This window comes from Fukomys damarensis, unplaced genomic scaffold (assembly GCF_012274545.1).
Source record: "Fukomys damarensis isolate Sample0158 unplaced genomic scaffold, DMR_v1.0_HiC HiC_scaffold_15, whole genome shotgun sequence".
NCBI classification, from domain to species: domain Eukaryota; kingdom Metazoa; phylum Chordata; class Mammalia; order Rodentia; family Bathyergidae; genus Fukomys; species Fukomys damarensis.
Window position 1 is genome coordinate 33,103,861 of NW_022900927.1, and position 27,350 is coordinate 33,131,210.

General features: G+C 36.5%; 1 protein-coding gene across 6 annotated transcripts in view; it reads right to left on the minus strand.

Moving 5' to 3' along the window:
- Positions 1 to 87: 87 nt before the first annotated feature.
- Mdm1 (Mdm1 nuclear protein) overlaps positions 88 to 27,350 on the minus strand; it is a 27,496-nt gene continuing 233 nt past the window's right edge. The window contains exons 2-15 of one of the 6 annotated variants that reach the window (XM_010644215.3): positions 26,413 to 26,527; positions 22,526 to 22,896; positions 21,252 to 21,386; positions 18,873 to 19,037; positions 17,018 to 17,121; positions 16,840 to 16,939; positions 12,118 to 12,147; positions 11,618 to 11,793; positions 10,346 to 10,651; positions 8,783 to 8,892; positions 8,585 to 8,694; positions 4,447 to 4,699; positions 1,952 to 2,011; positions 88 to 730 (exon numbers count right to left, since the gene is read on the minus strand). In XM_010644215.3, the coding sequence (XP_010642517.1) occupies positions 618 to 730; positions 1,952 to 2,011; positions 4,447 to 4,699; positions 8,585 to 8,694; positions 8,783 to 8,892; positions 10,346 to 10,651; positions 11,618 to 11,793; positions 12,118 to 12,147; positions 16,840 to 16,939; positions 17,018 to 17,121; positions 18,873 to 19,037; positions 21,252 to 21,386; positions 22,526 to 22,896; positions 26,413 to 26,527 (2,148 nt within the window). In that variant the 3' untranslated portion in view covers positions 88 to 617. The other 5 variants (XM_010644216.3, XM_010644217.3, XM_033763770.1 and 2 more) reach the window with 5 other exon arrangements.

Genomic DNA, 27,350 nt, shown 5'->3' on the forward strand with positions numbered 1-27,350 from the left:
ATCCAGACCTCATTTAAATGTAAGCCCAAGTTATTATGCAAATAGAATACACACAAAGATAAAAAATATACATATTCTCTCACCAAACTGTGTTACATAAAGAAAAATATATACAGCTGGTAATTTCAAAATACAATTATCTTAAATAATGCTTATATAGAAGGTACAAAAACAAAGAAATACTAAAGCAAATGTTAAAGGGACAACAAATTATTTTTATGATATCTACAAAGATACAAAGAACCAGTCTTACAGAAATACATACTCCACATTTGGATCTTAATTTTCACTTCACTTCATCTCTTCAGAATATTCCCAGGATGGGAGAAATTCACAACTCTCCCAGCTATCCTCAACCCCTAATACAGAAGAAAGAGCACGTGAAGAACCACATAATCTATACCTTATCTGGGGAGAGATGTAAAAGAAATTTTTAGAAATTAAATTTGTATAAGCTAGGTTAAAATTTTCCAAGTAAAATGATGTAGTGAAAAACATCAAATAATTTAACTTGGAAATACCAGAAGAAAATTTAAACACTTAAAAACTCTTAACACAGTGATCAACAAAGGAAAATTATGCCAATAGTTCTGTGCATAAAAAAAATTCGAGTAGGTTTATGTTTTGCCCCAGAAATTCTCCTTCCTTTTCTGAGCCCGTGTCAAAGTTTGAAAAGCCTGAAGACTAGAAGCTGCAGAGCGAGCAGAAATCTCAGATAATCTGTCATCATCTGTAATAAAAGAATTCCAAAATTATTTCCAGTGCAAAAATATTTCTTAAACAAATAGTATGTTCTACATACATTAAAGAAATTAAAAGTATCAAGCCTTGTAAAGTTAATGCTATGTATATTAGAAAAATATACATTCAGTGTAAGATTTTTAACATTTTCTTATTTCATGGTAATTTTCCAGATATAGCAATAAACACTTAGGCATTAAATGAGCATTTTCCCTTTCTGAAATCCCATAACATCATTAACTAAACACAGCTTATGATTTCAGTATTAGTTGGAAATAGTTCATCAAGAACTACCCTACTTTCAAAAGCAGTTATTTGAGGCAAAAAGTTTTTCTAAAATTTTTAAAAATAAAATGCTATACCTTAACATGGCATTTATATCACATTTGTAAAGTAATCTCATGAAGTACAAAAATAAGGTTGGAATTTAATATGCTATCCTTATTACTGAAATACCCTATTCTGAGCAAGCAAATCTATTATAAGGTTATTTATAAACATTGTTCTTCCACTAAAAAGAAAACAGAACAAGATTCAAAGTTATGAAATATTTTGCATCTGAAAACATAACAACTTGATTTCTAGCTTCGCTGAATCCTGAAAAAATAGTCCTAAACTTACTAAAGGAAGAAAGCACCTTTAATGTATGTAAGCTTCTAATATATAAGGTATTAAGTTCAAGTTTATTTCCAAATTCAAACTTCATAAATTCAGTAATTCCATACTTCTTAGGAAGAATCTGATTTTTTCCATAAGTATTCAAAAGTTCTCCTGCCTCAATTAGAAGCAAATGAATTTATCAGAAAACTACATAGCAGAACAAAGTCTATTTTCCTAATTATATAATTTGGGGCATATTGAAACTTGACAAAAGTACAGATATTTGGAAAAATACGGATATTATTGTGGTATATTCCTGAATCCCCAAGCTGGATAGAGGAGAAACACAGAAAGTCAGACACTGCTGCGATGCAAGGCACAGTCTCTTATCATGTTTCCCTAGAAATGATTCTTCACCACATAGGTCCCAGTTTACTCACTTTCAAATGGGGATAACTTCACACCATCCCAGGATTTCAAGGATCTAATGAAATATATCTGTGGAAATACTCTGTAAGCCATGAAGTGCTAATCAAATGTAAGATCACTTACAATTCTAAATTAACATACAATAAAATTTCATGTTTTTTGGTATATTATGTGAAAATACCTTCATTATTAAAGGCTTCAGTATGAAGTAACTGGAAATTGTTCATCTTTGCTTTTCCCACTTGGAAAAAAAAAGGCAAAAAGCATTATTCTTCAAAGCCACCAAACAGCACATATTAATGATATGGACTGAATGTCTGTCCCTTCAAAATTCACGTTGAAATGAACTGCCACCTAGATGACACTGGGAGGTGGGACCTTTCAGAGATGTTTAGCCTTCTCCTACCTCTTCTTCAGCATGCCAGGGAATGCTGCAGCAAGAACGCACATGTCAGACGCAGCCTCTTGCCCACTATGTCTCATGTGGTCTCCTAGAGCCCTGGCATTTCCCAGCCTTTAGAACGACAAGCCAAACGATTTCTATTCATAATAAATTACGCAGCCTCAAGTATTCTAACATAGCAGCACAAAACAGACTAATACAATTATAGTAAATTCTCAATAAAAGTACAACAGCAGAAACTCTACTCATTTTTTTTATCTTGATAGAAGTTACTACCAATAGGCTGCTCATTATTGTGTACTTAGCAATTTATAGTGTACTTAGCAACTATGCAAACCATGAATAACCTCTTAGAATTCAATACTAATAATGACTTAACTGTAAAGAAACATCTCTTTAGAGATGACAAATTAACATACACATTTATAAAAGTGATATAAAGCCACAGGACAAAGAAAATGGAAGATAAGAAAACAGTAAGAAATGTTCGGAAAATGAAAACATGGAAGGGGAAAAGCCCAGAGGTGAATTCTTAAACCAGCAAATAAGTGAATCCAAGATAAAATTAATTTGTTCCCTAATGGCTTGGGTTTGGAAGTACCAAGTCTCACTCAAAACTTTAGTGAAGGTAAGCTGAAGCCGGAAACTGGTTGAAAATCTTCTTACAAAACAAGTTAAGACACTTGATTCTTCTCTAAATTTACACAGCTGAATAACTGCTTCTCTCCCACCAAAAAGGAGAGTGGAGGTTTTGTTCCTAACAGCATCTGAGAACTACTGTGACTAGAGGACACACAGCTCACCTGAGAGCAAGCATACCACACGCAAAACATACATACATATGTCATAGAAACACATAAAATGTCTCTATTCAAAGAAATAAAACATTCCATCCATGCAATAAGAATGGGATGCTGTATTAAAAAATCTTTGCAGTATTAAAGTCTTTTACTAAGGTAAAAATACTATAAAGAAATTTAAAAATGGAAGAGGCAGAAAATTAAAACTTTCAAATTAAAACAAAGAAATGATGGGAAAATTCATATTAAAATAAAAAGAGGTAGACAACAGAAAAAAATAAGCAATTATGTCTAACATCTTAGTAATGGCAGTACCTGAAAAAGGAAACAGAAAATGAAGGGAAATAAATTACTATTTAAGAAAATTTCCCAGAAGTAAGAATTTTCCAGACTGAAAGGTCTACAGAGTACAGTGGACCCTCAAGTTATGACTGGCCTGACATACAAACAACTTGGGTTACGACCAGAATTTCAGTTTTAACTTACAAAGGAAGTCTTGAGGTATGACCCAAATGTGGACTGGCCCTGTGCTTCTACATGGTCTGACAGAGATTTAATCCTTAAGAATTCTGGAAGGAACATTACATCCTTTCCTGTGAGGGGTTAACTGAGAAATCCTGGGCCAATGTCTCTCTAAGGACACTGAGATCTGCCTGTAATCAAGAGAGAGACTTTGAAAGTGGTGTAGATGAGCCCAACTTTCAACTGACCAACTTGAGTTACAATCAGCCCTCACAAACAAATTGAGTCCCTAAGTCAAGGGTCCACTGTACCAGCAAAATGAATGAGACAGACCCACTTTGAGACACATCAATGTAAAACATCAGAGCACTGGGTGAGAAGAGAAAATCCCAAAAGCTGCCAGAAAGGAAACACGACAGATAAAGGATGCAGCGTAGAATAGCACAAGCCTTCCCAAAACTAACAGTGGAGTGTAGAAAACAGAAAAGCAATGCCTAATAAAATTAAAGGAAAATCACTTCTGACCTTGAATTCTATGTACAGGTAGCACCGGGCAATGGCTACAGGTACTTTAGGTTGTCACATCTGGATAGGAGGTGCCACCTCTCTCCAGTGGGTTACCCGTAGGTGTAACCAGACCTTTTCTGTTTTTCCTCATTGAGTTTATTCGTACATTTTAGGTATACAGTACAGTTACATTCATTACTGGGATCTTGTACCTTTACATGACAGGTCTTGGTTCTCATTTTTTTCCCTTGTCCCTGCTAATTTTTTTTTTTTGTATGCAGATCTTGAGAGACACCTCCTACCTCTAAAAAGTGAAAAGTGAACTTGGTGCAGCACATCAGTGTCCTACAGAGTTTTTTTTTCCTACTTCAAGATTTATTTAATTAACTAAAAACAAAAATCATGTATTAATACATAGTACATTCTTATTGCATTTTACCTATTGATATTACACTTTCATTTTAAAAGATAAAAAGTTAAAGCAAAAGAAAGAAAGAAAATTACCATTATGTTGAAATTCTGGATCTCTTAGAGATCCCTGAATCCGACGAGAAGGGTGCCAGAAAGACGGAGTATACTGCGGGGAAGGTGGATGTCCACGGGTGTCTGCTGGATATCCTGGAATTTGTGAAACTGGAAGAGTTGTCTCAGGAACTCTGGGTATACTGCCTTCAGCATCTTCCCGCAAAGGCAAAGGATCAACTGTTTTTATACCAGCAGCAGGAGAAGTCAGTAGGGAGAGAGCACAACTTCCTTTCTAAATGACAAAAAAAAAAAAAAAGATACATATAAGATACATATATGTGTGTGCATATATAAAGAGATCAAACATTCAAATGAAAAAAAGCAAATAGGAGGAAATATGAGGAAAATGTATGTAACTTACCTAGAAGGGTGGGGAGGTAGGTATAAAAGCAAAGCAACCAACATAAACAGATTTGACTGGATAAAAACAAAGACTATAAACATTTTAAAACTTAAAAGGAATACGACAAATTTGGGGAAAATATACAATGTATATCACTGACAACAAATTATCACCATTGCTACATACATATCCTTCAAAGTAATAAAAAGAAATCTAAAAGCTGAAAAATAAAATAAGCAATTCATATGCACACAGATATAGTTAACATATTCTACTTCCCTGGTACTCAAATAATTACAAAACAAAAGCACTGAGGTACCAGCTTCTCACTTACCCAACTGCAAAAGTTTTAAAAATAATAATACCCAGAGCAGGCAAGGATGCGGAAATGGAAATGGGGCTTCTGTAAACAACAGGAAGGGGAAGATGGGTTGAGGGGAAGGAAGAAGAATGGGGAAAAAAGCAGAGTCAAGGTATTCATGTACAGGTACAAATTCCCTGTGATGAACGTGCTTATCATGTATCTATAAATTGTACCAACAACATTTAATTTAAAAAACTCACATGAAGTGATTTCTACCAAGTTATTAATATGAAAGCTGCACATTTCTGAAAAGTTTGCATTTAAAATGTTAAAACCATATTGTGAGCACTGTGAAGCAAAGAATGGCATTCGATGTTAAGGGACAACATTAGCCTATTTAGAGTATGCAAAAAATTAATTCCACAATAAATGAAAATAACACATATAACCCCAGCTGAAAATATGGACAAGGTCACCCATGTGGCTAAGTCAGGCATGCACACACAACTCTCCAGAAGCTTATATCTTCCAGGCAGCAGCCTGTTCCCGAGCAAAAGCCATGGAGTGCTAACTGGTTACTCTGACCAGTCCTCTGGCCTACATGTCCATCAACAGATAAATGGATAAAGAAAATGTGGTGTATATATATATATATATACACACACAACGGAATACTACTCAGACATAAAAAATAATAAATTTGAGTCATTTTTAGGAAAATGGATGCACCTTAGGGTCACAATGCTTAGTGAAATAAATAGATACAAAAGTTTAAATATTACACTCTTTGTCTTATATGAGAACCCCAAAGTACAAATAATTTAAAGGGAAAAATAAAAGAGAGATGACAGAAAACAGGGAGGTAGACTATTTGGAGATGAGAAGGGGATCTGGAGGTTGGAAGGGAAAGGTATAAAGGACCGAGATGTGACGCGTATGTGTACCAATTCCCGACAAAGAATGCATTCAATGTACATTGCAAACATGTGCTAACAAAAAGTTTTTAACTGCCCTGTGATAATCCCCATTTCCCTGGTTCACTCACTCTCCCGCTCTCCAACAAGACTATTTTGTGCCTCCTTCCCTTTCTCAGATCTACACTTTCTTCCCTCAAATCTCCAACATTTTCTTTCCCAGCCTCATTCTCAGCAAGGACACTCTTTAGACATCACCGATGAGCAATCAGAGAAGGCCTCCAAGAGCTCCTGCCATCACACCTTTCTATGTTCATAAGCCACGCCCGAGAACTCTGCCTTCCCTCTGTTACCACGGAAGGGATACCAGAGTGCCCAGTCAACCTGCCATTCTCCTCTGGATCCGAAGCCCTTCCTCCGAGTTGGCAATATCTTTCCAACAATTTTCCCCCATTCCTGTCTCATCAAACTCCTCTTTGTTATCAAAATTATTCTCATCAATATACAAACGTGCTGTTACTATTTCCAGCTTGTTGTCACTTCTTACAGCTATCACTCTGTTAATTCTGTTTTCCTTCTTGGACAAACTTCTGTGACAGCTGTCTTCAACCCCTCTCCTCTCTTGACTCTACTTCCATTTTGCTTTTTGTCCTCCCTTTCACTAAGCTGTACTTTATCAAGGTTGTTAATATTAATGCCCTCAAGGTGCTAAATCCAATGACCAACTCTCACACATTACTGAGTCATCAGTATCTCTGGTACTCCTTCCTTCACACTTTCAGGATATCAGTCTCCTATATGTTCCTACCTCACTTGGCTGATCCTTTTCCACTTCTGCTGGTCAACTTACTAATGTAAAAAAACAAAACAAAAAAACAGGTCAAGCCAGGGATTTACCTCCTGAGTTCGATCCCCGGTACCAAAAAAAAAAACAAGTTTCAGATATGTCTATACCTACTCTTCTCTATCAAAAACCACTTTTTTGATGATCTCTTCCAATAACAAGACTTTAATAATACCTATACCAGGGGTGGTGAACCTATGACACACATGATATTTGTTTTTCTTTTAAGACAAAAGATGTTAAGTATGAGTTGCTTTTTCTAAACTAAACCTGAAAATTCAGGTTTAATTGTAGCAGGGCACTTTGCAGTAAGTGGGTTTTGGGTTGCAGTTTGGGCACTGATCTCTAAAAGATTCACCATCACTGACTGTACCATCTATATGACACAGATCCTCAAATCAAGGCTGGCACAGGGGCACATGCCTTTAATACCATTCATCCCACTGGAAAGCTGAGACAAGAGAATCACAAGCTCAAGGTCAGCCTAGATAGTCTAGAGAGACCCTATATCAAAATGAAAAAGAGCCTGGAGATGTAGCCCAGTGGTAGAGCATTTGCCTAGCTAACTTCTGGCTACAAAATAAAAAATTTTTCAAACTGAACATGCTCCAAACAGAACTCTTAATCTTTCCTAATACTTTTTTTCTGCACACCTCAGAAAATGACAACTGCATCCTTATTGCCAGGCCAGAAATATTGAATCATTCTTGATTCTGCTTTCTCCCACCCTCTTTCTGATCCATCAGCAAGTCTTGTCAGCTAAATCTTCAATGTATTTCCAGAATAAAACTTACCATATGACCCTCACTGCTACTGCACAATCCCAAATCCGCACCTCTAGTTTCTTGCACTTGCTCTTGTTCCCCAAATGTGTCTTCTCCACACAGGGGCTACAGTGACTTTGGAAAAACTAACTCATGTCACTCCTTACACAGAGTCTTCCCATCACACTGAGGATAAAATTCAAAGTCTCTGCCGTGATTACAGGGCCCTGTACAATTTAGCACATTGAAGTCATCTCTACACTGCTCTCTGGTTTGGCCACCTGGCCTCCTCCTGGCTGGCCCTCAGGGAATCAAGCATCTTCTCACCTCAAGGACTCTCCACTTGCTGCTTTCTTTTGCCTACAATGTCTTCAAGATCTGCATGGATCAATTCCCACCACCTTCAGGTTCTGCTGCAATGCCACCCTCTGGGCAAGCACCTGCTAGGCCACTGCCCATTCACTTGCCCTGTTTGGAATTCCTCCTTGGTACTTAGCCCAGCCATGTGTCCTTCTGTCTCTCCCTGCCTCCCACTACTCTCTCTACCAGATCATAAACACAGGAGGACCAGGACTCTCGTCTGTTTTGTTCATACTCCATCTCCAGTGCTGGATAGTGCCAGGGACACAGTCTAAATGCAAGTATCGCACAACATATGTTCAATAAATAATACTGCTTTCCTTCTCCCTCTTCCTGTTTAGTCACTAACTAACCAATATTTGGAAGTTCTGCAGCAGCAATCCACTGCCACTGCCAAAAAAAAAAAGAAACAAAAATTCAATCCATTTCCCTTACCAGAAGTAGGTCAACAGTAATATCTCCACATAAGATGGGCAGAATTCTTTAAATCTGAAGTATCATTTTTTTCAAACCTTTTTCCTTTATTACTTGTGACTAAAATAGTCAGTTCTAGAAGAAGCCCCTTTTTCTTCAAATATAAATATTTACCTTAGTAAAATCCTTCTTTGGAGTCCCTATATCATCCTGAGAAGATATTTTTCTCCTCTGCTCTGAGATTGGAGGCTTCACTTTTGATGGGGACACTAAAACGGCTCCACCTGAAAAAAGCAGAAGCCAGGTTTCAATCAAATTAACTTATGTAGAAGAGGCCAGGTAAGTGAGAACTGCACAGTGTTCGCCCATTACCAACAGCTGGAGTTGTGAGATCATGATGAGTCCTTTGGATTCCACCAAGTTCTCTCAGCTTCGGAGTAGGAAGCCTGCCTCCTTTTCCTGAGGATACAGAAGAATCCGACCTACAAGTGGAAATAATCTATTAGGAAGAATTTGCTCCAGAAAACTGATCAAAAGTACTTTGTCAACATTGTAAAGGATACAATGAGTAAGATAAGGCAATTTTGTTTCTGAAAAAATAAGTCAATAGCAGTTAAAAGGGACTAAATAATGGAAAAGGGGGACAATCACTGCAAGTCAGCAAACACACAGCTGAGAATTCTTCCATTAAGCCAGGGGGCAATCTCCACACTGGCTGCAACAACCATGAAGGAGAAAAGAATCTAAGTGAAATAAATAAGGCACACATATGCAAATACCAAATTGTTTCTCTGGTGTGAAAAACTAAAATAGTACTCAAGATCCTAATGGGACAATTAGCAAATAGGAAGAAAAGGACCAAAGGTGTAGGGACAGTGAGAAGGATAGGGAAGGGGGAATAAGGGAAAAGGAAAAAAATATGAGAAAATGTAAAAATGGAATTAAAATGTTTGAAGGGGGGAGGGGAGGGGAGGGTGAAGGGAGCGTGGGGACAAGGGGAAAAAGTGAGAACCAATAGGGGGGGAGGGGAGGAGGGGGTGAAGGGAGGGTGGGGACAAGGGGAAAAAATGAGAACCAAGACCTGGCCTGTAAAGGTACAAGATCCCAGTAATGAATGTAGCTGTACTGTCTGCCTAGAATATACCAATAAATTAAATTTTTTAAAAAAATATGGTATGAGGCTAGGGATCGTGAGAGAGTAGAAAGTCTACCACATCAATATAAAGTACTTTGAAAGAAACTTCAAAAAAGGATTTAAGGGGAAAAAATGAGAACCAAGACCTGGCCTGTAAAGGTACAAGATCCCAGTAATGAATGTAGCTGTACTGTCTGCCTAGAATATACCAATAAATTAAATTTTTTAAAAAAATATGGTATGAGGCTAGGGATCGTGAGAGAGTAGAAAGTCTACCACATCAATATAAAGTACTTTGAAAGAAACTTCAAAAAAGGATTTGGAGTATAGCCATAAAGTTACCAATGCTAAAGAACCAATTCCCAAAGCAATCTGCGTATAAAACAAAAAGAATTAGCTATTTTCAGAAATTACTTTTTAAGACATACTAAAAACAGTGTACTTTCTTTTTCAGTAAAACTATCAGATACTAATAAACATCAGCTTTTTTTCCTTAAACAAAAAGAAAGTCATTCATCTGGACACATTCGTAATTTGGCAAATTGTAATTATAGAACATGAATGAAAATAATCCTACTTCCTCCCCGTGTAGCCAAGTGTTTAATTACCAATTACTAGTGACTCAAATATCTAAACAGATCAAGTTATAAACCATACAGCAGTGCCTACTTTGTAACATTAAGGTAAAATCTTCCCCTTATTAGTCATAAAACTAAAAGTGTAAACCACTATACTTAATGACAAAACGAAATACACATTAGTCATGTACAATAATACATTGAGAAACATAAACCCCTTACCCTTCTTTCACACTGTCTGCCTGAGATTTCTCCTGTATGTCCAATTTCCCTCGCTCTCCCACATGAGCCTGTTTGTCCCTTCCTCGTTCCTCCTCCTCCTCTTTCTCCTCTCTGGGCTGCTTCTGCATGTCTTCACTGGTGTTCTCTGCATCCCAAGCCAGCCGCCTCCTAACAGGTATGGTAGGAGTCTCTGACACACCCAGTTTCTCAATGGTGCTTTGCTGAGGCTGTTCTTCCAAGGTATCTCTTTTTTCTTCTACTTTTGTAGGAGGGCATTTCTGCAAAGTCTTATGGCTTGTGGGATCCCTGCATTGTAAAATAAGTTTTATTTTAAATTTAAGTAGTTTGAGTTTTCTAGTTTATACTAATTGTAGTGAGATCGTCATTCCTTCCACCGTCCACAATGTGTCCCATACATATTGTCTTGTCCAGATATTAAAGAAAGAATTCAAATTAGGAGTTCACTTTATAGTAAATAGAGTTACCATGTGAAGTTTCCACTAAAATATTCCCAAAATATATATTTTGTTCCCTTACCCCTACCCTAATACAAACATATTTGCACCTCTAATGACAAAGGTCATACTTAGCCCCAAAACTGGAACTTACAGGCACAAACTAGGACCCAACAAGGTGTGACTAATTCAGGTACTAAGCTTACAATTGCACACAAACTCATGTATTTGTGGCCAACTCTGCTGATTCAAACTTTATACTTCATCTTTTTAACACATTAAAAACTAGATCTTTTAAATGAGCTATCACATAATTAGAACTTAGAAATTTGGTCTGCATGACTATATTAACATACTGTAATAACTAAACACTTTTATTTGCTATAAACCACTGTGGAAATACTTAAATCACTTTAAAACCCAAAACAGCACAGAATTTTCCCATAAAATCAGGGGCCAACCTCTATATAAGTCACAAAATCCATTTACAAATGATAATAGCTGTATACTAATAGCTTATATTTTCTGAGTTTTATTGTTGTTGCCTTTTCTTTTACTTTTTAAAGTCCTTGTACATCTACCACATCTTTCTCTCTATTGTGACTGTTACAAAGAATATTATAAAATCCAGAATGTTATTATATTTCATATACAAATTATACAAAAAGCATATATAGCTTTATTTTTACAGAGAATAAATTAAAAATAATGAAATAAGTGGTTGGCATATCTTCACTTGACCAGAAGACAAATTCTAAGTAGTCACGGTACAAGTAAGTACAACACACTTTTTCACCATCCATAAAGAACATCTCACCCAGCAAGATCTAGTGCTTTGATGTTGCTACTAAGGCTTCCTTCCGAGCTAGTGGTTGAAGAAACATCCCAACAGCAGTTCTTATCAGACAAAATCTGATTCAGATGGTCCCGAGAAAAATGTGTTCCCTGAACCCGTTTCCTGTAAAACTCAGCCTTTTCTCGGAGTTCTTTAACCTATGTGGGAGTTAAGACATCATCTATTATTGTAAATGCTCCTTTACAAATATCACCAAGTAGCATATCAAAGAAACTTCACAAATACAGCCAGAGACCAAGGAAAAAGGAAGGCAAAAATAGCCACAGACAGTCATCAGACTATGTGCATTTAAGCAGAAATTAAAACAAGCTAAAGCATGATGCAGTTATTTCATTTCAGACCAGCAAGCAAAGAGAAATTTATAGCAGCTAAGACAAATATTAACGTATTTTTGCTCCAATTGAAATTACTCAAGTATTCTATGCATTATTATAGTTTTTAAAAGCTCAAAAGCAACCAACCTCTGCATACCACATGGCATTTAGAGAACCCTAGGGGAGGAATACAGAAACACACTTAATGACAAGTTAATATTATAACTTATATTAATGGGATCAATGAAATACTGTACCATAGTACTTCTCCTAAATATACAGTAAATTTGTCAATCAATATTTCTTAGTATGGTTAGTAATATTTAATTGAATAACAAAGATATCTTAATATTACCTTGAAAAACACCCATATTTTTGCATGGCTGGGACACTGAGGATGACAGGTAACTTGATTACTATTCCTATTTTCCCACTTCTAAAAGAGTACTCACATGGCAGTAACTTCGAGCCTGCCTTCATCGTGGCTTTAACTACAACTGCTCCTACTAACTAGAGAAGCGCCCATAGGGAGAGCTGTGTGGCTTCCCTCTCCAAATTCCTCATATTCCCATGGAATCTGCAAAACCTCAACTTTTAAATAATGTATTAAATATATAATTAAAAAGACATTCCCACAAAATAATAATTGTAATATATTTAACAAGGTGCAGGATTTTACAAAAAAAAAAAAACTGATTAGCTATAAAGTAATCTGAATTCCGTACTATGCAAATAACATTTTTATGTGAAAAGGAGACTTCACACCATTTAAAATCTTTATTTTATACATCATACTGCCACCTACTGGCTTTTCTAAATACAACGCTGCAATGTTTAAAACCCATTACCCTTTAAATTCTTAAAATCTTTCTTCTTGACAAAACTCAGTATTTTCTATCATAAAGGCAGACTATTAGCTCTAAAAAGACATCAGGATACAGTGCTAGAACCACACCTCTCTCACATAAAGGGAGAAAAGCAAATAATGAAACTTGGTGATGCAAAAGCAATTGGAGAAACATTATTCTTGGCTCCTTAACAAGACACTATTTTGAATGCAAAAGGATTGAAAGTGTTACACTCTAGAGAAACAGTCATCACACTGCTTTAAATGAGCTGAACCAGAAAACAATCCTAAATGATAATCTGAAATACTGTTTTCTTCACTGCCAAAAAAAAGCTGAGCTATGCTCATTTATCATTTCTAACAATTCTTGTACTTTAAAAGAAAATTTCTAGTAATGGTTTTTGCACTTAAAGGTAGAACTGAGTCACACAGCTTGTCTGTTGAGCTTCTAACCAGGGTACTCTGAATGCACAAAAACCTTGTTAAAAAGTACCTGATATACTCCAAATTTTATTTCTAGTAAGTGCCTGCATGTTTCAAATGTTACACAGCCACTCCATCACCTCCATGAAGTCTGTATGCCTTAGCATCATCATTCTTTCCCTGTGTTCTCAAAGTCCTCCTCATGAACCTATGAGCTCCTTGAGATGAGGAGAAACATAGCAGTTAAGGATCGAAGTTAAGGCCTGAACGAGACCTAGCTGGCTACTGAAGATAAGCAAGAAACTCCCTTGTATTTAATGAGCTTATAGTCCAATAGAGGAGCCTACCCTATACCTGCATTAGCCTCCTAACATTGGTACCATCCATGCCTGAAAAAAAAAAGTGAGATATAAACTAGAGGATCAAAAGGAGTCTAATCAGGACTACCCTAAGTGTTGGGCAAAACAAGAAAGAGCAATAGAGGTGGTGCATTCTGCCTATGTAAGAGCACTTTACTGCTTGACAAATGAGAGATTGAACACAGCCTCTCTGCATAAAGAGTTTTGATATAAATTATATTTAGAAAGGAGAAGAGACACTACATGAAATCCCCTAACACTTCAGTTTATTCAGTTTTATTTGTTAGATATTTAAAATTCAATGTATTAAATTCTCTTCAGCAATGTCTATTAATAATTCCAGTGATAACATCATGTTTTTACAAATACAGGCTTTTAAGCTTCTATAATCCTAAATTAAGATGAAAAATTAGGAAGCTGACATCTCCCAAAGTGAAATGTTCTACTACAAAGAGAAAAAAAAAATCAACAGTGTGAATTCAAGAACAACTCCTACAACCAACAACCAGAGCCACTTAAAAGGATAGAAATAAACCATGTCCAACTCAAAAATACACACGCACACCCATTTCTGGGTCAAGTAATGCCATCAGTTTACATAATATACAAGTAGGATTTTTTCATTACCAAATTACTTTTTCCCAAATTAAGAGTTTAACAAAGTCATTTAAAATTTATATACAGGAAAATCTAACTCAGAAAACTAGATGGAAAAAACAAAACTTGTTTTATCTCAAAAATTATGCCCCCAAATTGAGAAGGCACCTTATACTTTATCTTGAAACAAAGTCCTATATGTCTTACTTTTTGTGAAAACATATTAAAGTTGCTTTAACCAATGGTTAGGAGGATTAAAAGATTAACTAAGAATCAAGTAAAAAAAGATATTTAACACAGATTCCATAATTATTCTGAGGATAGCGATCCAACAATTGCATTTGATGGCTGTTATTGAAAGCAATCTTATAGCCTAGCAGGCATGGAGGTGCAGGTCTACAGTCTCAGCACTCTGGGAGGATGAAGCAAGAGGACTGCAAATATGAGCCCCAGTATGGACAATTTAGTGACTCAGTGAAACACTGTCATAAAACAAAAGGGCTAGGAATGTAGCTCAGGAAAAAGGCCCTGAGTTTAAACTCCAGGATCATTACCCCACCCAAAAAAATATAAGTAAGCACTTTATAAAAGCAATGGTTTATGTTACAGAGATGACAAATATACAACCACCTAAGAAAACCAACCACTTAAGATGCTACATTGATAAGGTACTTAGGACGTAGGATAAAACATCCAATGACTTCACTACAGATTTAATAAGTATAATATTTCAGCAATGTAAAAGAAAGTGAAGATGGTTTCTGGACTAGAAAACTGTAACAAGACTCAAAATGTAAGTTAATATTCTTATGATAAAGTCACTGATAGCAAAGTACATCTGACCATGCATATATTCCATTAAATGTTAGGAGTGGGGAAAGGAGAAAATACTTTTTCTTTAGGTACCTCTTTATAAGGTACATACAGAAAATGTCTTCTAGAAAACAATAAAAAGTAAAGTTTTAATAAATACGGCCCATGTTAAATGTCTATAACCCAGTTAAGGAAAACTGTGATTAACATCACTGACCACTGACTTCTTAAAAGAAAAAGTTTAATTCTTTTCCAACACCAATTTATTTTTTTAATTATTTTCCTCAAAGAAGTTAAGGTGAACTATCCTCATTTAAATATTTACAACCACCAGTAGGAATTAATAAAACAAAAAATTATATTACCAAGATATCATAATAGGAAACCTTGAAAAAAGAGACCTTAAGGACATTGTCTTCCATCAGGATAAGATAAGGAATTCTACCTTATAACTTAACCTCTCGGTCCATTTAATGCTTACATTTGAAACATAAATACCAACTGAGCTTAAAGAAGTCTGAAGAGTAAGAAAGAATCTTTCCAAAACCAGAGCTGCTGATGACCTCCACCAAGTGAAGGGCCTACATACCAGAGGTCAGTGGCCAACTCCTATTTACTCGCCACTCTGGGCCTGTGTGATCACACTGTGTTCTGCCTGTGTCCCCAGCTTTCCTCCAGGCCTCACTGGATTCCTCAGACACAGAGGTCCTTGCCAAGATCTGCAAAGTTCATAAAGGGCTTAAGAGTTTAGCTGATTGGATTCTTTCTTCCACTGTGGCTGTTCCTGACACTCATATTTGTAACTTGATTTCACCAGGGTAAACAGATGAATGCTGGCCCAAGAACTTTCTATGTCTACCAGTGCTGACTCTGAGTCATGCTCAGAGAGAGCACCAAGAGCAGCCACAGTGGGAGGAATCCAGTAACCTCCTCATTAGCAACATGCGCAACACAGACATGGCCAGGACATATGTCTGGGAGCTGCCAGGGCAGTTCCAGCTCCTTCCCCCAGAGGCTGATGACCCACAATTCTTGGTTTTAAATACTGAGCTAAATATGAGATTCATTCTCCACCCAAATTATCCCTTTTCTTATGACAATGGGGGTGGAGTGGAGGGTGTTTATTGATAGTAAAATCAAAAATGTTTTAATTTAGCTTATGCAAACAGGAAAAAAAACTGCCACGGTATGATTTTAAAGATGTAATTATACAATAATCAAAACATTTCATTGTTTATCCCTTGACTATAAGAAGTTCCACTAAAGTAACACTTCTCAGCTGTAGAAAATAATTACCCTTTCCTAAAACCTATATTTAGGTCTCTAGAATTTCTCCCCTGTATCATGGTACCTCAAATAGCACCCAAACCTCTAAGAACTCCAGCTACGCCTCCCTTCTGCCTACTGCAATAACAGTACACACTGAGAGTGGGCTCCACTGTCACACACAAAATTTTCTCTTGAAAATTAATCTTCAGTTGAGAGCATGGAAGTCTGGATTATTATAAGAAAATCAAATCTATAATGATACAATTCTATAAACTGAGTTCACACAAGTAAGTTAGCAAAATAAACTGTTTTTACTGAAAAATTATTTTTAACTTTAAAGGCTTTACTAATAAAAATTTCTAAAACAATTATTATAAAAACAGTATAAACACATTGATAAATTATCTTATTGCATGCAACTTTTCAGTTCCTGATACTTGTAGTGCCATTATTATTATTATTATTATTAAAGCTTTATAGTCCTCTATTACTAAATGAAACTCACTGTGAAATTTAAGTGTTGTATGTGCTACAAGAAAATGTGAAATTATGGACACCCACCTGATTTGGCATGTTTTCCTTCACACGTGTCCAAGATCCAGCTTTATATAAATACTGAGAAGGGCTCAGAAATTTTGCTCTATATTCAGAATTCACCTTCCTAACAAAGATGAAACGAAAGTAAGTATTTTGCTAGGTTGACAATCTAAATACTATATTTTTCTTGAAAAACACATACCCAAGCCTTTGATGTCTCCAAGGAGAAAGCTTTTTTTTAGGCTCGTTTGAATCTTGTGAAGCCATCTCTGCTTCAAATTTTAAAGGATCATCCATTTTATTATACTAAAATAGAAATAATTTAAGCTTTTATGGTTGAAATATGTTATACATTAAAGTAAAAAAATAGGTGTTACAAAGTTAGGTTTGGATATTACATTAGTGTCTTTAGAAGTAAGTTTATAATCCTAGCACTGAGGGAAGTTGAGACAGGAGGATCATAATTTAAGTCCCACCGGGCAACTCTGTAAGACCCTGTCTAAAATAAAAATGAAAAGGGGTAGGAATGTAATTTAGTGGTAGAGCACTCCAACACCATCACCCCCCAAAAAGAGTAAATTTTAATTAAAAAAGATCCAGAAATTATAAGAATGTTTTGAAGTCATAAGAATGTTTTGAAACCAGTGGATTTTTTTGTTTTGTATTTCATTTTATTTTTCTTTTTGTTGTGTAAATACTGAGGACTGAGCCCAAGGCCTTTGTACCAAGCCACATCCCCAACCTCCTTTTCATGTTACTTTGAAACAGTGTCACTCACGGAGGTGCCCTTACAGGGCTCTTTCTTGTGACTCTCTTGCCTCAGTCTCCCAGACTGCTGGGATTGTAGTTGTGTACCCTCATAACAGCCTGGCTAGTTTGTTTTCATATTTTGAAGATCAGGATATAATTGCATTTTCTAACAATAAAGATTTAGATCCTAATGGAAGGAAATTCAAAGACTAACAAATATTTATTTAAATAAACAAGCTAACTATATATTGACTAGTCATTTTAGATTGACCCTTGATAGTCTAGATTTTATTGTTGTTGTTGTGTGAGGCAGGGTCTCACCACGCAGTTTAGGCTGGCCTCATAGCCCATGCTGGCCTCAAACTCTCAGCAATCTCCTTGCTTCAGTCTCTTGGGGGCAGGGATTACAGGCATGCACCACCATACCCAGTTCATTTAATTGTTATAGTATTTAAATGTAAGGTTCTGATAAATAATTTACCACAATATTTTACTAAATAATGTAAAACTTTTTTCCCCAAGAATGTCAAAGATCCAAAAAAAATCCAAACACACACACACACACACACACACACACACACACACACACACACTTTGAAGTGAAATTTAAGCATGCTAATTTAATGCCGGTATAATGCACATAATTTACTCCAGTGTATACAACAACTGCTTCTTTGTGTGGCCACAATTTTACTTTTAGTCAATACACTTTCTATTTTTAGGAAACATCAAGTATCTGGTATCAACATTAGAAGAAATTCAAAAATAGTATTTAAACTTCATTTTCCTATAATTTACAATGATTTTTTAGCCTGATGTCACAACTTAAAAGTGGCAACAAAAAGAAGCAGATGTTTTATATACTGAAGAAAATTACTGTATGTGAACTATACTGGCATGGAATTAAGCTTCAGTAATTATATACACCTATATTTCTATTACTTAAAGTGTGTGTTTCTGTTATTCCTGTTACCCTCCAGGGCTCACATTACTGTAAAGCCAATCATTTGACATTAGACATAATAGACTTACATACTGTATTGCAGAGTATCCAAAATATTGTGTCATTTTCATTTACCTATCTGTCTCTCCACTAGCATAAGAGCTACTTGCGGTTTAAGTGTTTGCTATCCCTCTGTTCTCTCAGCAGCAACCCAGTTCCTGGATCCAACAACATACTCAATGAACATCTGACATTTGATGAATAAACAAATGAATTAATGGACTATTAAAAAAAAGTTCAGGTGAAAGAAAATTCAAAGAGTCTAAAATAATGTTTTGTTTAGAAGTTAAAAGTTGACAAATACCTTCTCAGGAGATACTGTTTCAAGATTTCCGTTTTCTTTCAAATCTTTTATCAATTTTGGTTCCTTCACTGGAGATAAACCCTTGAAATTTCTTTTGTACTCAGTTTCATGGATGATTGAGTTACCTTTGAATTGTGGAACAAATTTGCTTTTATTGTGGAAAACCTTAAAACAAAAATTAGTTTAGTTTAATTCTTTTGTTTTTTGAGTAACACAGAACTTAGGTCTTCAACTGCTTTTAAAATTTCATATATGTATTTGAATTATAGGACACAAAAAAGCAAAATTCTATTTGATTCTAACTTCATTTCACACAATAGCCAAAGTTCAACTTTCTCTAGCCATTATTGCGTTTTGAGAGAATAATCATAATTATAATCAATTAATTCTTAAGCCAAAATAAATAATAAATCATAATTGTGTTTACCTTTTTTCCTCAGTTTCCTACCCATCTCCCAACAGTTTGGTAATATGTTAAGTAAAATAGGTACATGTTAATAATATGAACATAAACATTAACTCTATTAAGGCAACTCTTATTAACTATGTAGGGTTTTTTGCTCCTTGACATGAATTTTCTTTCTTCCAGAAATAATATAAAATTAAATATAAAATTCTTAATATTTTGAACTCCTAGTACATTCAAACTGCTTTTTTGTTCTTTTCCTTTATTTTTAGCTTTTTCATTAAATCAAGGAAAATGTTCAGGTTTTAAAATGTTTCCCTCTACCCTTGATATTTTACAGTGTCATTTCCATCTTATGGTATATTATCCTTGATTACAAAGAAAGTAATGGAAAAGATGGGGTACTCAGCAAAACAAACAGTATTGGGGCTTTGTCATGCTGAGGAGGCACATCTTCATACAGATCCAATCCAACAGGATACCTCTTAGTATCATAAAACCTCAAGAATTTCCCAGTCAAAAACTGTTCTGACTCCTTTACATATTAATATAAGACATCCTTTTAGAGAACAGGTGTCTAATAAAATTGAATAGTTCCACTAGAGTCTCACCAGCAACAATGAAAGCTTGCCACAGAGCTCTCCAATTCACAGATCCCAAAATTAATGTTTTGATTTAAAAAGAGAATTTGCTTCCACAAAAAGTCCTTTGAAACCCTCACTAATAAAATCAATAAAATTACTAGTGAAGATGTTGTAATTTATTGTATATTATATTTCTAAATCTATAAAAATAACATTTCTATACAATGCTTTTACTAACTTGTAAAATTACCCTTAGGGTTTTGATTTGAATCAGCTCTACCTTACAGGTTAAATTCTCTACAATTAATTGAACAATCATAATTTTCAGGCCATAAGTGATTTTTGTAGATGCATTTACTATCCAAAAACATCTGTGACCAAGCAAAAGTCCTATTCACTAGGTTAATAACATACCACTTTCTATTAATTTACATGTTCCTAAAATATTATATCAGCTTTAGTAACAAACCCAAAGCTACTACAATTTATATGATCACTGGTGTTATCTTAGTGTAAAATGATTCATGCTCCTGTCGCTGAATCTAATTATCCTCTCAGTTTTTAGGGACATATAATGAATACAAGTGAACGATGAAGTGTAAGAGAATATGAATATCAGAGTATGGGGAGTTGCGCGTGTGTTTGTAAAGAAAAATACAAAGGCAAGGAAAAAGAAAAGACTTTGCTGTCATGATATTAAAAGTGGTAGTATTTCCTACTAAGGCCTGAATACTGTATGATTAAAAACATAACTGAGATTTCAAAGTCTAAGATTTTTCTAGAGGACTGTAATAGTAAAACAACAGAATGTTTATTAGAAATGGTACCTCAATATTAAAAGTGTTCAAGCGTAAAATCTAGTAGCATAGTTATAATTATAGCTTTTAAGTTTTATATAGTTAAATGGTCAGTTCCTATTATTGTCCATCTGATACAATGACTAAATTACATTTCTTGTAGTACTTTAAACATATTTTGTTATTTATTTAAACATCCAAAGTAGGTACGCCTTCTTAAAAGAAATGTGCCAAAAAAATTAGTCAACTAAACACAATAGAGTGAAACCAACTGAATAATTTTAATTTAAAAATCAAAAAGATCCTTTGGCATGCAAAAACTTACCATTTCCCCAAGTTTTCATTACCCTGTCTCATATTTAGTGTATGTGATGGATCTGGCAACAATGATCATCAGTAGCCTAGGACAGTATAATCTTACTACTATAAATCATAAGTGATAGGGTTATTTTAGCAAAACTCTCATCTGTTCTCTAGAAACTGCCTCCAGGCCTACTGAGTACTGACTTTATTTTAGTTCTGAGGTCTATGTATCTACACATCACTAGATCAGACAATGATATTCAGAAATACGTCACATCCTTTCAGCTACCTGATTGGCTGCAACCACTGGCACTGCTTCTTTAGAGGTCTTCCAGATGAACTGCCTTTGATATTCAGAATTTCTCAAGGCACTATGTGAAGGAACAACAGCCAACCCAGCTTTCTTACGCAGAAGTCTATCCAACTGTTAGGAAAAGAAAAATCCACTCAAAGTCCTCAAAAAGTCTATTCAAACTAAACTGTGCTAAAACTAAAAAAAAAAATTTAATAACATTAAAGTTCTTTTAACAAATTTTAAATAGATGTGCAGTATTGCTTTTGCACATTGTTGTACAACAAACTTTTTTCAACTTTACATAGTCTTTTTTATTTCTTCTTCCCAATACTAGGGGTCAAACTCAGGACCTTGTGCTTGCCAAGCAGGTGCAGCACCACTGAGACACATCCCTGGCCATAATATCTTTCTAAACAATCAAACTATTTAAAATTCTTTTCATAATAATATTAAGGAACTATTATGCATCCCTGAGAAAAATAACATCTCTCAATCCCTTTCCATCAACCATGAAAAATTAAATGTATTATCAAAAAAACCAAGCACCTTGCCTTATCCACACACTTCTTCTCTGGACATCTCTAACCTTTACCCAGCAGACTCACATATGGCAGTCCTTGATTCCCCTACACCCCCTGGCGTTTTCAACAAGCCAGATTCTTCTCCAGGACTCCCAAATGCCTCTCCAGGGTTCCAGTCAGTGGTGGAAGTGAAACAAGGAAGGAGCAGTAGATTGAAAAAGAAATGTAGGCGGCAGTAAGATCCACACACAGGCCCCTGCAGCCTCTGCTTATGTGCTCACAGACCTGCCCCAGGCTAGCTATGATATAAGAGAGCAGAAATGCAAGATCTTTGAGAGCCAGCCAAAATTCTCCTTCTGTCAATTGAGACTCTTTGTTTTCCCACTGGTACACAATAAGAACTCGGAAAGGTGATAGGTAGAAGTCATCTCAGCACCCCTGCCAGAAGTAATGGCCTACTCCCCTTCTGTCTCAACCTGATCTGTCCCTGAGGACTCAAGTGCTGATCTACAATGAAGAAAATCCAGAAGCAGGCTATCCACTCAGTGAAAGCATATCTTAACAACCAGTACAAAAGTTTGGGTGTACAGAATAGAGCCATTCTCCATAATTAAAGTGAACACCTCTTATCAACTGTACAATAGAGACAAAAAATAACAATGGAACATAATATTCCTGAAATGATGGTGAAACCAATAAGGAATTCTATGCTTTTGAAATTTAAAAAAATTTTTGATTTGTGCCTACCCCATTATCTACATTTTCTGAAAGCAACTTGGTAGAATGTTCCTGCTCCACATTTTCATTCACCAGTATGTGGTCTGTTACTACATCCTCGTTCTTTTCCACAGCATCTGAAGCCCCTTCAGCTCTGGAGTCTGCAGAATGAGATCTGGTTCTCTTGGGGACCCGGGAGGCCCCTAGTGAAAGAACTCTTTCTTGGTTGACATCTTCTTTTTGTTCTGCCTCTGATTTTGGTGTTTCTGGGGCTTCACGTTCTGGTGATACAACCACATTATTCTCTGATATAGCTCCATTCCACTTGAGAGATTTTGAAATCTGTGGGTCATGGTAAGGGACTCTTCTTTTTGAAATAAAACCTGGCTCTTTTGTGATCCCTGCAAAACATAGTATACAAAAAGAAAAGCTAGCAAAGTACAATTACAAAGATGACTTTTAATAACACTTATGAAAGTTGAAATTGAACTCAAAACTCAATCGATATATGCATATAACACAATTTCCTTCAGACTATAGAATTAAAAAACATAGTTTTTAAACATAAAATATTTAATTTTGGCTTAAAGAAGTATTAAAAGTTTAACTATATGAAATATTAAAAATTGAGGTCACAATGTTCAAGATCTTCATACAAGTCACTTGAGTTGCAACATGATGGCCCTGGCAAGCCCAGCAGTACACGCTGCCTCCGTTTCCAATTACTTTCCTGTGCTACTTAACAGAACAAAGGGCCCTGGTCTGTCAAAATTTGGAACTTTTCACAAAGGTTCTCTTATGTAGAGGAGGATGAGAAGAGATGAGATGACATTATGCTGGATCTTGGTTCTACTTTTGCCTCGATTTCCTGAAAATTAAAAGGAATGAAGCCTTTTAACAAAAGCTAAGATACAATTTCTCTATATTTCTGTCTGGCAAGCAAATGTCCAAACATTTACCTTCTACTGAGGTTAAAAATGAGCTCTGCAGATGGCAGCCACTAAGATACTGCCCTAGTTTTGTAGCCACTCTTTAAATAGAAGAAGACTACTGCAGGGTGGGGAAGGAAGATTTACGAACAAAATGGAAAGTAGACAAAAATACAGCATGAAGCAAAGCCCAACACTTCTCAGCCTCTTGTATGGGTGCTTTGCCATTGAACCCAGGATTCCTGTCTTTACAGGCTGCCCTGTAACAGTGGTCTCCAAATGGGCGTGTATATGCCTGGGCACATTAAAACATGCAGTGGATAAACAGATACTACCATTTTCCAGATGCAAAACTCCACGTGTACTCTTGCTTGACACTGATCTATCTGCCTGAGGGCTGCACATGCCATCTGCAGTTCCTTTTCCCATCACCCCTTCCACAGTCATCCTACTCCCACGACAGACACATCTCTCCACCAACCAGGAACCTCCCACGGCACATCACCCCATTGTATAACAAAGTCTCAGGAGTGAGGGCACAGACAAAGGGACAACTCAAGAAAGCATTATTCCTCAGGGAGAATATCTGACAGGAAAGCAAAGGCAGAGAGTAGAAAAAATAAAACAGCATCAGACAGCCTGGGTCTTTTTTCCATCTACATATCTTAGAAGTGAAATTCAGGTATGAGAGAGGGTAGTCATATGAAACGCACATATGCACATTAATTTTGAATTGAAAGATTAAGACTTTTTCTCACAGAAAAAACACTGATTGGTGGCTCAGTTTGCCAATAAGAACAGAGTTTCCCAATTATCTGATGAACATATCCCATAAATTAAATGGCTAAGTTAAATGAGCTAAAGCATATCCTTTTAAATAATTTGTAAAAACTTAGAATAAAAAAATTAATCGAAAAATGTGTGAGTGGGACAAAAGATTTTCTAAAGTCTTTTAGGAAGTATGAAAGCAAAAAATGTTTAGAGGCTACTGCCTTAGACTTCTCTCTGCTTTAACACAGAATCAGGATTTGGATAGATGAGCAAAATAAAAATTTGGGACAAGATTCTCAAATGGTTTGTCCTTTATCTCCCAGCACCAACAAATCCTCAAGAGAAAAAAAAATACATTATATTAAGAGAATGAATGTATGTAACAAATATATTGCTTAAAATCTGTAATACATAAAAAAAAAGAATGAATGTATAGCCAGCCCTAGGTAAAACTGCTGTTGCTCCTTGGTAACCTACCTCTGTTTCTGAGCATCCTGGAGCTCTCAATCCACTCCTCACGCTTTCCTAAATCTCCCACTGACAATCCTCCTGAGACTGTTCCTTCCTTCAAAACATACTGTTCTCCAGTGTGGCTTCGCTCTCATCTAATGGTCTCCTCCATCACTTTCCCCCAAATGTAGTAACCTAACCTAAAATGCTAATGGGGGGGGGCCAACTGAGTAGTTAGCCAACTGTCCAGCATTCCATCTCTCTCTCTCTCTCTCTCTCTCTCTCTCTGTAGGCCTTCAGTCAGATAGCTATACTTTAAGCAAAATTCATTTTGCATTTTTAATCTAATGGAGCCTCAAATCCATGAAAATTCTGGTTTTACGAAAACAGGATTATAAGCACAAGTTCTTAGCCCACTGCCTGAGAATCAGGGACACTTCATCTCAAAAGTCAAACCCTGGGCTAAAGCATCCTTATATTTCAGAGGGACCTGCTCTTACCTACTCTTTAGTCACCAAACCTAATTCTAAAAATTCTCCTTATTTTATTAATTTCCTAGCCTGGTACCCAATTCTGGCTTTAATAATTGATCACATGAGGGCTCTACCTACCACACATCAGTCATTCTCACACTTCACCTAAGGAGCACACAGCACTGGCCTGTGTATATATACCAGGCCCTTAACAGTGTCTCCTTTAGCTCCTCCTAGCAATCCCGTACAAGCCCCCCTTGTGAAAGCAGGCTCACTTGCCCAATGTCATGCAGTTACATGGATTCAAACTTAGGTTTATTCATTCATTTAAAAATTAGACCAAGAGAGGGACAGGGATTTAGCTCAGTGGTTCTGCCAGCTGCCTCACAATTGCAAGATCATGAGTTAGATCCCCAATACAAAAAATAAATAAATAGATAGACCAAGAGAAAAAGGGACGGGGGAGAGAGGAGATGGCAATGAAGAAAGCATTAAGACGTGTAACGTACCAACTCACCACGATGAATGTAATCATTATGTACTGAAGCATGTAGTAATAAAAACTTTTTAAACAGAAAAGTTTTAATAAGCAGTAGAGTATCCCAAGATTCTGAGTTACATACTGAGAAGGACCAAGGAGAAAGAACCCTACTCTCAGAGATCTTACAATCTCTGAGGAAGAAATTTTAAGAACAATAAAGTCAGTATCCCTTCTGTCATTCTCTGGAAATTACTAGCTTAGAGTTCGAGGAGAAAGGATGTGTAATGACAAGAACATGACCTCTAAACTTAAGAGCTCTAAACAAAACAGGCTTGATTTCAAATTATAACCCTGCCACTTACTCCGCGCCTGGGGCAAGCTGCCTAATCTCCCTAAGCTTCCATTCCTGAAGAGTTGAGGAACCTCTTTCCCAGGCTTGTCCCCTCCCTCTGTTTTCAGGTACCAGGTCAAACACCACCTCCTCAGAGGAGCCTTTCTTGACCATTCAGTCTAACGTGTATTCCTTCTAACACAACTCCCTCGTATTACCCATCACACCTCTATTATTTTACACACAACTTGAAATCTTGTTTATTTATTGAGTTACCCGTTTATTGTCTCCATCGTTAAGGGACGTTGTCTAGTTCAGGGCTATATTCCTACAACGGGGAAATGGGGGCCATAGAAATCTCACAATATTTATTAAATAAATGAATGTGTCAAACCGGCCACTGGGCCTGAAATAAATCATTTTGTAAACTTAGTCCAAGGTATATATCCAAACTATAAGGCCTGTTAGTTTGCTCAGCTTACCTAATTGATCTGATCTAAGTCCAGCCCATGGGTATTTTCTCACCCCTGAAGAATTACAGGACTCTGACAGATAGGACTTTTTCCACAGAAAGTTTCTCTGGTATTCACTCAGCCCCTGTAACACAAAGTACAATTTGATAACGGTGCAATGAATGAGTGTTGCTATAAAGCAGCCATTAGTAAAAATAACTTCGGAACCTCCAAAGACAGCTGAAACTGATAATTAAACAGACAAGCTCCTTAATAATAGCTAATATTTATCCATCCCTGTGCTAAGAGGTTCACGTGTTCTAGCCTTTAATTCTCACAACCGCTTGAGGCAGATGCTAGCAGGCATCTGAAGCTCAGAGAGACTCCCTTTTCCATATTTCTCGGATTCCAAAGTGTGAGCTCATCTTGTACAACCGAAGTCTTCACTAGAGACTTTTCCTACGTTCCCACTGAGCACACAATACTGGTATGCCTAGCACCTTTTGATATTTAAGCAGTCAACCAAAGAAAGACAAACTCCTCTCCCAGTGCAGGAAGAATTAGAATTTGAGAGGAACGCTGTGGCCACCTGTTATGATGAAGGGTGCGAGTCCCTGACAGCTACTGGGTACTACTCTTTGTTTTCTGAGAACCCATTTCTCAGGACTTTAAAAGTCACACGGGCTTTAAAGTTTTAAAGGAGAGAGGAAATAAATACTAAACTGTGTGACGGGCCCCAGCTGTCAACTTTCGTCCGCATTACCAAGTGCCTTCCTCCCGACTTCGCTCCTGAGTCCCCAAAAATAAATCTGTCTCGATACCATCTAACTCTGCAACACAGGGGCAACTCGGAAATGGGAGGAAGCGGAGATGTGGCCAGGCAAGAGGAGCAGCATCCCCAGCGCCGCGGCAAGAGTTCGGGGCCGGCAGCTCTGCGACACCGAGGTGCGCGGCGCACAAACCCGCAC